This window comes from Notolepis coatsorum, assembly GCF_963971535.1.
Source record: "Notolepis coatsorum genome assembly, chromosome: 17".
Classification (NCBI taxonomy): domain Eukaryota; kingdom Metazoa; phylum Chordata; class Actinopteri; order Aulopiformes; family Paralepididae; genus Notolepis; species Notolepis coatsorum.
The window spans coordinates 37,934,267-37,946,892 of record NC_140181.1 but is presented as its reverse complement, the minus strand read 5'-3'; the positions used below and the strand labels follow the sequence as shown (position 1 = coordinate 37,946,892).

The 12,626-nt window shown below is 40.2% G+C and overlaps 1 protein-coding gene across 1 annotated transcript in view; it reads left to right on the top strand.

Annotated features, from left to right (window-relative positions):
- cdk16 (cyclin dependent kinase 16) overlaps nt 1-12,071 on the top strand; it is a 42,220-nt gene extending 30,149 nt beyond the window's left edge. The window contains exons 16-17 of the mRNA XM_084332620.1: nt 3,373-3,438; nt 7,963-12,071. Of these exons, the coding sequence (XP_084188746.1) occupies nt 3,373-3,438; nt 7,963-8,000 (104 nt within the window). The 3' untranslated portion in view covers nt 8,001-12,071. The remainder of the gene's footprint in view (nt 1-3,372; nt 3,439-7,962) is intronic.
- The last annotated feature ends 555 nt before the right edge of the window (nt 12,072-12,626 follow it).

The following is a 12,626-nucleotide window of genomic DNA, read 5'->3' as shown; positions in this document are numbered from 1 at the left end:
ATCTAATCCAATCGTGGTCAAATGAAGAGATTTCATGATGCATTGAATCGTTGCCTGAATGCTCGTAATCGAAATTAATCAGTGTGAGGTTACATTGTTACACCCCTACTCATATATTATTATAATAGCTCATGATAGGCTGTGGTATATTGTTACTATATCCCAGCTAAGGGGTGTTGTTCAGTGCGAAGTGAGGGTAGGCTACCAGCTACCAGCCACTACCACCAGGCCAGCCCCAGGCTACTGGCTACTGGCTACCAGCCACCACCACCAGGCCAGCCAAGATGGCTTATTTTATTATTTTATTCTTTGTTTTTATCTATCCTGGACCCTGAAACTCAGTGCATCTTACCTGTACAACTATATAGGTTAAAGTAATGTCACACCGTACCTGTACAACTATAGGTTAAAGTAATGTAACATTGTACCTGTACAACTATATAGGTTAAAGTAATGTCACATCCTACCTGTACAACTACTGTATATAGGTTAAAGTAATGTTGCATCTTACCTGTGCAACGGTATAGGTTAAAGTAATGTTGCATCTTACCTGTGCAACGGTATAGGTTAAAGTAATGTTGCATCTTACCTGTGCAACGGTATAGGTTCAAGTAATGTCACATCTTACCTGTGCAACGGTATAGGTTCAAGTAATGTCACATCTTACCTGTGCAACGGTATAGGTTGACATGATGATGTCACACCACTTTTACTTGTTTTTATGTGATGTGTTGTGATGTCATATGTCTGTATGATGCATGTCTGAACACTTCGTTCCCATACGCCCCTACAAGGACCACAATGGAAATAAGCTCTGAGCTTTCTTGTGTCCATCCTTGGTAGTATTCCAGACTGTGCTTCTGTCGCATGTTATTTATATATTGTCAAAATAAAGTCAAGTCACAATCCCCTTAGCTGTGATATAATCGCAATATATCACAGCCTGAAGTGAGCTATTGCTTTTAGAAATTCATATTCTATAATGTGAAAGTTATAGAAACACTCCAATTGAATGTTTTTATTACTAATTGAATAAGTAATTTAAACAAGGAAACCGGTCCTCCCAGCGGCCTGCACATAGTGAGAGGTGGTTACTGTTCAATGTTCACAAGCTTATTTTTAGACCTGCTAGCAAGAGAAGAACAGTGACAGCCGGTTACAGGGATGGTATCCTTATGACAATATAGCAGCTGCTAACTTAACTTAAGAAGCTCTTAATAAATACTATTGAGTGGGAGCTGTTCAGAGCACATTTATACTAGAGGTTGATTATTTTGCAGTGACATCTTAACTTTATATAAGACAGCTTTATTCGTCATTTATGAGCATAAGGTTGTTGGTTATAATATGGAATCATAATGCATTAGACAGATAACTGCTGCTCTCCCGAAAGCATGCCGTCTCTGTTTTGCTAGTAGCAAGCAATGGTTGTTAGACCCTTGCACAGCTATGTGCCAATGGCCATATCGGATCATTTGAGGGCCACTTTTGCTGAAAATATCTGTTTGCGCGTGATTGACCTCTGATAATAATTTAAACAACTTTTAACTTTAGGCCAAAGACACAGACCTTAGTAGCTGCTGTACAGATATGCAGCCATAAAATGTGCAACAGACTTTAAATTGCGATGTAACATTATACTACATCAGTCCTGGGATAAACGTTGCAACAGCTGATTACAGCATGGCTGACAATTGGCATTCAACTCATATCTGACCCATTTTCAGTTTATTTCTCTCCTACAAAAAGTTATGTCTCAAATATTATAATACAACACTATCAACACCTTGTCCACGATACAAGGCAGGCAGATGGAGAGGAAAATAAACCATTCACTGTTAGGCGACTTTACTTATCAAATTGGTGTTCTCTCATCCAAATAATCGAACAGCCCCCTGACCAGAATGCTTTCTCTGAGCCATCGAAACGAAGCCACTTCCTGTCATCCTTGATGCTGCTTTTACTCTGCCATGATAATGTTCTAAATTTAGTATGTCACGCCAAAGGTCTGTCACACACGTCAGATTGCAGAAGCAGATTTCAAGTTTTATTTGTCACATCCCTGTCCTTTTTACAGTATAGAGGAGTGCAATTCCTATTTCTTGGCTCCTTGGCTTAGCAATCATCAACAACAAGTAGTACAGAAGCAATAAGAATAGTGTAAACAATAAAAACTATTTAAAATAGCAAATGGCATCAATAACAAATAAGAGTAGCATTAATTACAGTACTGTTTGCAAGTGGTTTTGGTTAGTTAAATTAGTCAGGTAGTGGCGCGGCTGGGTAGCGCAGTGGTCTATGCACTCGCCTACCACCGCAGAGACTCTGGGCTCGAATCCAGCTGTCAGCGGTACCTCCGGCTTGGTCAGTTGTCCCTACTAACACAATTGGCAGTGTTAGCGGGTGGGAAGCCGATGGGGTGTGTATCCTGGTCGTTGTAAACAGCGACTCCTACTGGTCGGTCAGGGCGGGGATCTGAGGGAAATAGCATGAACCGCTACATGCGTTACGTTCCCCCAGTGAAACTCCTCACTGTCGGGTGAAAAGAAGAGGCTGGCGACTCCACATGTACCGGAGGAGGCATGTGGTAGTTATACACCCTCCCCAGGCCGACAGTGGGGCAATGAGTGCAACGACCAGGAAGGGAATTGGCATAACGACAAAATTGGGATGGGTGAAAAATACAGAAAGGCCAAAAATAAATAGAATAAAATAAAAATGTGTCAATAAAGAAGTGGTTCTCAGGTCTCTGTTAGGAGCAGCACGGTCAGTTGCTAGCGGGATTGTTTATTTATTTACATTTAGCTGATGATTTTTCAGGAGATATCCAACACGATTTTATCCACTCCTCCAGGTGGCGCTATACCACTGAGGTCTAGAATTTGGTTAATATTAACACTACCCACTACCCTCACAAGCTGGCTAGCTTATTTTCAAACGCAGAGTGATACTGAATTGTGTTGGGTAATTACACATCATAGCCGTGGTATATGGTTATTATACCACAGCTATGAACCAATCAGATTGCTTGATTTCAGATACCCGTTTTATAAATAACTAGCACTAACACATACACTACCTGACAGTATGCACACATACATACATACATACATACATACATACATACATACATACATACATACATACATACATACATACACACACACACTTAAAACAAATGTGTATTATATATGTTAAATATATGTATTATATATTGTATATATATATGTATGTATGTATGTATGTATACATATTTTATATGTTATATGTATCATGTTATATATATATATATGTGTGTGTGTGGGTACTGTATATATATATATATTATTATGTATTATATATATATGTAATTTGATGTCTGTTGTGTTTTAGCAACGTCAATCTTCTCTCTGACGCACCTCCAGCTGGAGCTAGAAACCATCAGACCCCAAGAGCCAGGTAATACTACTGTAATACTACACTACTACTACTACTACTACTACTGTAATGGTACTGTAATACTATTACAATACTACTACAATACTACTGTAATACTGCTATAATTCTACTGTAATACTATTACAATACTACTGCAATACTACTATAATGCCACTGTAATACTACTGTAATACTATTACAATACTGCTATAATAATGTAATACTATTACAATACTACTGTAATACTATTACAATATTACTATAATACTACTGTAATACTATTACAATAATACTATAATAATATTGTAATACTATTACAATACTACTGTAATACTACTACTACTACAATACTACGGTAATACGATTGCAATACTACTGTAATACGATTACAATACTACTACAGTATAATACGTCTGCAATAATATAACAATACTACTATAATGCTACTGTAATACTATTACAATACTGCTATAATAACACTAATACTACAACAACAACAACAACAACAATGCTACTATAATACTACTGTAATACTATTGTAATGCTATTACAATACTACTATAATACTACCATAATAATATTACAATATTATTATAATACTATTGTAATACTACCATACTACTATTACAGTACTACTATAATACTGCTGTAATACTACTACAATAGCATGTATAGCAAGAATAATAGTGGGCTGAGGCAGCTGCCTTGTGGAACGCCAAAGTACGGTAGGTGTCATGTTTCTCTGCCACTTAGAGACATGATCTCTAAGCCTGACGTAATACTTTCTCCCTTTGATATATGTTTTGAACCAGTTTAATACACAGTCAGAAAGACCAACAAACTTTTCCAGACGATTAATATGTTATGCAATTAATCGAACTTGAGGGCAATCATGTCGAATGCTGCATTTATTGTCTGGAATGGATGGGGGGGTTGGTTTGTGTGGAGCCGGATGCTGGGTTTGGTTTGTGTGGGGCTGGATGGGGGGGTGGTTTGTATGGGGCTGGATGGGGGGTTGGTTTGTGTGGGGCTGGATGGGTGGTTTGGTTTGTGTGGGGCTGGATGGGGGGTTGGTTTGTGTGGGGCTGGATGGGGGGTTGGTTTGTGTGGGGCTGGATGGGGGGTTGGTTTGTGTGGGGCTGGATGGGTGGTTTGGTTTGTGGGGCTCGATGGGGGGTTGGTTTGTGTGGGGCTGGATGGGTGGTTTGGTTTGTGTGGGGCTGGATGGGGGGTTGGTTTGTGTGGGGCCGGATGCTGGGTTTGGTTTATGTGGGGCTGGATGAGTGGTTTGGTTTGTGGGGCTCGATGGGGGGTTGGTTTGTGTGGGGCTGGATGGGGGGTTTGTTTGTGTGGGGCTGGATGGGGGGTTGGTTTGTGTGGGGCTGGATGGGGGGTTGGTTTGTGTGGGGGGTTGGTTTGTGTGGGGCTGGATGGGTGGTTTGGTTTGTGTGGGGCTGGATGGGGGGTTGGTTTGTGTGGGGCTGGATGGGGGGGGGGGTTGGTTTGTGTGGGGCTGGATGGGGGGTTGGGTTTGTGGGGCTCGATGGGGGGTTGGTTTGTGTGGGGCTGGATGGGTGGTTTGGTTTGTGGGGCTCGATGGGGGGTTGGTTTGTGTGGGGCTGGATGGGTGGTTTGGTTTGTGTGGGGCTGGATGGGGGGTTGGTTTGTGTGGGGCCGGATGCTGGGTTTGGTTTGTGTGGGGCTGGATGGGTGGTTTGGTGTGTGGGGCTCGATGGGGGGTTGGTTTGTGTGGGGCTGGATGGGGGGTTGGTTTGTGTGGGGCTGGATGGGGGGTTGGTTTGTGTGGGGGGTTGGTTTGTGTGGGGCTGGATGGGTGGTTTGGTTTGTGTGGGGCTGGAAGGGTAGTTTGGTTTGTGTGGGGCTGGATGGGGGGTTGCTTTGTGTGGGGCTGGATGGGGGGTTGGTTTGTGTGGGGCTGGATGGGGGGTTGGTTTGTGTGGGGATGGATGCATGAGAAATTACCCTGGACTTCCTTTTTGTTATTTGGTTATTTAGTTTCTTATGGTTTGTCACCATCTGAAGAAGAAGCCTCCATCTGGTCCAGCACCACCTAATTTGTATAGGTCTAGTCTGGGTAACAAGTACAACCTATTTTTATATATATATATATATATTATTTTACTTCCGTAACTCACCATCATTGCAAATGAGTGTAACCTCAATGATTCTTTGAGTTTAAATAAAGGTTTGAAATTAAATGAAATTTCAGTTGTAGCCTAGTCCATTTTACAATTGGGTTGCTGTGCGTCCGGTCTCTCTCTGCCTTCATTATGCTCACCATTGACAACAATCTCTCTCTCTCACTCATGTCATTCATTTTAGCGAAATTGGGGTGTGCCTATCGGTTCAAATAACAAAGATCTCAAATGTAAAAAAAAAAAAAAAAAAAAAAAAAAAAAAAATAACTTTAAAGCTCTCGAATTGGCGTTGGCTCTTGCAAGGGGGAGGAAGGTCAGTCAGCCTTGTGACGACAGACAGGGACTTCACCGTCTCCCTCCACCGCTCCTCACTCTTTCCAACTGGCAATGAATGAAAACTGGTCACATTTTTGTTGTCAATAGTGGGACCTTCGTGTTTGTGTCTCTTGCCCAATAATGTTACTACCCGCCTGTGGGAGGATTAGATTTGATTTGACTGGTTTAAATTCTTATAGCTGGTTTGAACTGACTGAAACTCAAAAGGTGGGGTGGTTCCTGATTAGGTTTCACTTCCATTGTTCTGCTAAATTTGGGTGATTTATGTTTGTTAAATAAGCTGAGCCTTTTGGAATGATTCACTGTGAACCAAAGACCAACAAGAGATAAACATCCTTCTAGCTGCCAAAGCGTATGTTTACCTACAGGATTTGATTTGAAATGGTTTAAATTCTGATCGCTGGTTTGGCTCCCTCCTACCACCGGTGAACAGGGGTGCGTTGCTCACGGGACGGGGTTGCACGCCGAGCAACCGGCTCTGTGGGCAGAAGCACTCGCACGCACATGCACGGATGTGCACGAACGTGCACACAGGAATGCGCTGCACTCGACTGCTGCGCCAACTCGCCAAATACACACCTGGCTACTTTGCATAACAATAGCGCAGGTCGTCAGGTGTGTTCAAATACGTTCTCAGATACATTCACACAAAACTTGTGAATGAAATGTGTTACATTCCATTCCTAGAGGCAATTAGGCACTGTCTTTAGTCTGTGCGCACGCGAGGAAACATTTATGCGCATGCGCGGGAGCACACGTGCACGTGGCGTCATTAAAACACAGTGCAACCAGCTTTGAAATCACCAACGCACCCCTGCCGGTGAATGGTCTTTAATTACACATAGGGCTGGGCGATAACGATATCGATAACAAACAAAAAAAATCGATACAAAAAATATATATATATATAAAAAAGAATATATATATATATATATTTTTTTTTAAATAACAGCTGTATGTTTATTTTGCAGCAATTCTTTGTCGTTGCCGCCATCTTTAGTGTTACATCCCCTCACACTCCAGTTCTCAGGCTGCAGCTGGTTTAAAAGCTAAAGTAAACCGGCTTCTCTGCTGGCTGTGGCTCCAGGGGAGTTGAACAGTTCTGGCTCTGCTAGTTTCTTTTCTATCTTTTGGCGCTTTTTTGGTGGACAAACCACTGCACATGTGACTCGTGACTGGAGACTAGCTCTGCTAGCACACATAGCCTACTGTGTACAGACGGTTTCAAACTGTATTTTAAATTAGAAATAAAATACAAAATAACAAAATAAAAGAGAAAAATAAATCTCAATTTGGTCAGTATTGTCATTTGGACAAGCAAAGCCATTACTTTAAGTTGCAGGCAAGAAAGACAAGTCTGTCCACTGTCTCTGGATATTTTTCTTTATATATTTATTTTTTCCGATATCGATTATTAAAATATATCGTGATAATTATCGTTATATCGCCCAGCCCTAATTACACACCCTCGAGACCCCTGCGTTTTGCATCTTCTGGCTGCTTGAAACCAACTCCTATTCGGCCTCCTGTGGGGTCATCAAAGTGAGCCAGACTAATCTCTGTCCTCGCTCCACAATGGTAGAACAAACTTCCCACCAGTCAGGACAGCTGAAACCCACCAAATTTTCCGCCGTCGACTAAAAACGTACATCTTTAATCAATATCTGAAATAAAAATAAATGAATGAATAAACTAACCTTCTTACCTTACTGTCTTTTACTATTATGTACCCTACCACTATGTCTCTATCCTTATACTACTACCTATCTTGTTAATATGTCTATACAACTATGCATTCAGAGTGTAACACTCAAGTTTGACACTATTTGATGAACAATGCCACTTACCCTTAGCTGCCACATATCTACCCCTCCTGTTGACTTGTTGTTCACAATTCGTAAGTCGCTGTGGATGAAAGACTACATGCAAAATATAAATGTAATCTCACCCTGTCTCTTTTTGCCCCTTTCTGCCTCTCTCTCGCTCTGCTTCTCTCCCCTGTCTTTTCCCCCCTGTCTGCCTGACTCTCTCGCTACCTGTCTCTCTCTAGTTACAAGTACATCTAGGAGACAGAGTCTGCTTTTCTGATAACGGAAGTGAAGGCAAAACGACCGGAAGGAAGAAGAAGAAAGAGGGAGAAGAGCCGAGACGCCCTACACTCCAGATGTGTTTCTATCCAACAGTTGGTCCTAATCTTAACCCTAACCCTAACCCTACCAAAGCAGCTCTGATTTAAACGCTCATGTTTCTCTTTAAAAGGAAATAAGGATGGAACAGTTTAAAGGGAGAAGGGAAAGCACTCTTCCTACAGCTTCCTGTTTGCTACTTGTTGATTTAGTACCCAGAAAAGTAGTACATTTTGACATTTTGACTATATTCAACGCCCACCATGGTGTAGAACGATAAGCCAAGCTGAAGTATGCCCCACTTGTACTGCTGAAGCCCTCCTCCTTTCAGAACCACGGACAGAGCAGTATGCCCTCGTTTTACACTCTGGACAGATCCTGAAAAACAGCTTTGTTTTTGGGTTCTCCAGGCCTATTTGGACATTTCATTTGTAGGCTACCGATTATAGATTGGAATGTGATTAATTGTGCACATGTAGGCCTACTACACTTGATAAATGTGCCAAGTTATGCCAAGTACCAAATTTCTGGAAATAAGGGCCGATCTTTTTGGTAAAGTGGAAAAATGAGGAATGCTGAACTGTGATACATTTGTCAGGCTATTTCTATGGCCTAAAACCTGACAGAACTGCTCACAAAGAGGATAGGCCTATTTGTCAGAGTTAGTAATGGGGCTAAGTTACTAATGATAGGCAGCCTTTAGGTCTGACATCTCTAGAAGCCTATTCCATGCAGTTTCTCTTCTACCCTGCACTATTGTTATAATCTATAAAGAATATCAATAAGGATGCATGAGGAAACAAAATTCCTTATATGGACTGAATGAAAGATACATAAATGAAATGATCATATCGTTTTGTTTTGGTATCCAGCTGTAGTTTAAAGACAGGAACATGTCCAATGCATGCTTAGTGGTGGTTTGAAGAGCTCCTTTTCTCTGACCTGCTTTCACTCTGGGCTTGTCTCCCCCAACTGTCTAGAACAGCTGTATATATTGTATACAGGCAGCTACTTTCCTAAGCCAACCACTTTGAAAATGCATACGATTTGGCATAACCCCCCCTTAATACAAATAGTGGGTGTGACCCCAGTCCAACAGAAATGGGCTAAAATCGTCACACAACTTGTTGCAAACACAAAATGTATTATAACATTGTAACCTTATGTGAGTGATACATTTACATTTAGTCATTTTAGCTGACAGCTAAGGGTCAGTAAGATTGTTTGTCAAACAGTGTCAGACTTGAGCCTTGAGTGCATAGTATTAGACATATTAGCATAGGTAGTAATATATAGGCAAGGTAGATTCCTTAGTAGCAAAGTACATACTAGTACAAGGTTAGTAGTTTTCTTTTCTTTTTTTTGATACATAAACGTTACAATGTTATAATACTATTATAATTCTCTGATTATCACACCAAATTATATTATAGTTTTGGCAATCTAAATGTCAACATTTTCATATGCTTATGATGTATAACCACAAGACCGACCCGGCCCCAAACCATGGAGAATCAAACCTCTACTCTGGATGCCAGTACATTGTGTACCTGTGATTGTGATTGAAGTCCAGATCCACAATCCAACACGATGTGAGGCAGTTTTCATATTTATCTGTTATAGATATATCATTTTATATCACTCCTGAATTGCTTTTGTATGACAGAGAAATGTGACACATTGAGCCTATGAAGACACAAAGGTCCTTTTTAAGCTAATCTTCATTTGAAAGTCTCTTCTAGTGACAACATCAACCATTTGAAATGTTTCAAGCTGTCAAAATGTCTCCAAGTCGGATACAAAATGTTGGAGGTGATTTTGTGAGTGGTGAGACCATACATGTGACTTTAGCACCTGGCTGGAGGAAACTAAACATCTTTTACGATTTTGTATTATTTCTGTTGTTATTGGTTCAACAGTTATAGGGCAGCAGGTGAGATCAAAAAAAAGTCCCAGAATTCACAGAAAGGAAACCTGGAGCCTCTGATATGAATGGGAACAGGGGATGAAGTCACTGGACTGGCCTTTCACTGACTCAATTTGCTTAAGGAACAAACTCCTGTTGATGTTCAGATGAGAGACAGTATTATTTATTTTAGCTTTTTTGGGCAGAAAACGTTTGAAAAATTTACATTTTCTGTTGGTGTTAAGCTGTGGGCAGCATTGCCATGACAACGCTGTGACTTGGAGGAATGAAGTAATATGTGATGATTTACTGTAAGACTGCTGTATATATGTACCTATGTATGTTCGTGTAAATCCTATTTGAAACAGGAATATTTACAGAGAATTATTTAGAGACAGACAAATACAAGAGCAATATTTTATGTGAAGGTACACCGTGCACACACACAGAAGCAGCTTCCACGTGATGGTGTCTCAGAGCCTCTGGACTGGTCATGGCCTAGATGTACTTGTTCTTCTAGAACGTTCAGGCCTAGATTTACTTTTTATTCTAGAACATTCGGACCTGAATGTACTTTTTCTTCTAGAACCTTCAGGCATGGATGTCGTTTTTTCTTTTAGAACCTTCAGGCCTGGGTGTGATTTTTCTAGAACATTCAGGCCTGGATGTAGTCTTACTTCTAGAATGTGCAGGACCCTTCTGGATTTGGTTTCAGTCCCAATTGGTAAATTGCTCTGATTTGGAGATTTATTGATTTATTGGGATAAATACATTAATTCTATTTCCTTATGTTCTAAGCGCAATTATTATTTTATTAGTATTTATTTTTTTAATTCCCATGTTTTTTCAGTGGTTTTCACACCGCGCTCTCTAGCTGTCAAACACAGAACCCAGAGAGCACCCTCTAGCTGCCAAACACAGAGCAGGTTTTTAACTGTTTGTGTGCCAGACCTGAACTCATAGCTGTCTGAACAGAAACCACATTGATTCTACTTCCACACTGTTCAGATGGTCCAGACCCAACCTTGAGTTTAAACCCTCTTGGTGGCTCTGCTGAAGGGATGTTTGCTGTTTAACGATCCATGAATGTAATTTTACTACAAACACTTTGATCTACAAACTAATCTTAGCTTCAGTATTGTTATGCTTTTTACTTGGAATAGGTCTTATAAATGCCATCTGAAAGCAATGACATATTGGACTGTTGAGAGGAGGGTCCTGTCAGATGTGTAGTTCAAACAGTTCTGTGAAGGGAAATGTCTTTTTGTAATCAATAACTTTATTACATTTCGACTGGAATTGACGCAGTAATAATATGTATGCGTTGTGATCCTATATACAGTTTACTACTAGCCATGAACTGAACCTCTTTTATCTAGCACAACTCTTTACAGGAATTGCACGCTTAGATGGTGTGTCGTCCATGGCTCCTCTACACAGAACTCTGTTTAAGCCTCTGAAGACATTTCTCCCTGTTTGACTTGACCTGCATCTTCATCTCTCTCTCCATCCATCTCTTCATATCTCTCTTCCACCCAGCTAGGCTGTAGGCTGTCAGTCTAACAAGTTTGAATATTAGCTTCCTTTTTACCCAGTGGGGATGTGCTCTAAATCTCAACCTAGGAATTGATTGGTTTGCAGATACTTCACTCAAATTGTCAACTCACTGAGGAGGGCGGGACATACAACAGAGAGAACTTCTATGTGATTGGTCTAATAAAAGACAGGTGGTCCAATAAGAATAATATCTGCTAGCTATATGAAGAAACTCACCACAGGCTAGTTGGACACATACTGTCTTGTTAACTGACTGGTCAGGGGAGCTATCAGGGGTTTAAAATCAGTGTAGATGAGCCTAATCTGCTTTGTTTTGGTTGTCATTAGCTGTTCAAATATACCAAAGTTATCTGCAATATATTGCATGATAGAAAACCAATCTTCCAGATGTGGCTCTGAAGTCGTCACTTTGATGCAGTTTCAATATTCTTCCATCTTCAGAGAAACCGAACTTCAAATATAACAGAGTGGACATAATTCACATATGGAAATGTGTTTTGAAATACAGTATATTATAAATGTTGTAAGATGGTCAGTCAATGTATTTAAATTGAATTCAATAAAGTTGTCTATTTCTAATGGTTGTCTGTTGTGATATGAAACATGGGGAGGGAATGAAATGCAACAATAACTTTGACTCGAATACAAAAGGTTTGATACAGAAACTCTAGAAGTGTTAATATTTTATCAGAAAGGGAAATTCACTGATCAATATAAATTACATTTGTAGACCTTGATCATGATGCTACTGTTCTATACCCAGGAAAACTCATCACAAATTAAACATTGACTGTTTTACACCTTGAATATGAAATTATGCAATAAAGCTATTATAGATACTTTAGCTATGTATCTGAATGTCCAATATCAAAATAAACCTGATTGTTCCCAATCTGAAGATGAGCAAGAAGGGAAGACACCTGTAATATAGAACAGGGTAGACTACTAACCTCATCTAGCAGCCTATTGGTAGGCTACCGGTATAGATTTAATTCATGGTATTAACCTTAACATGTAGTATTGTTAGTAGGCTATTAACCTTGACATTATGTAGTATTGGTAGTAGGCTATTAACCTTGACATTATGTAGTATTGTTAGTAGGCTATTAACCTTAACATTATGTA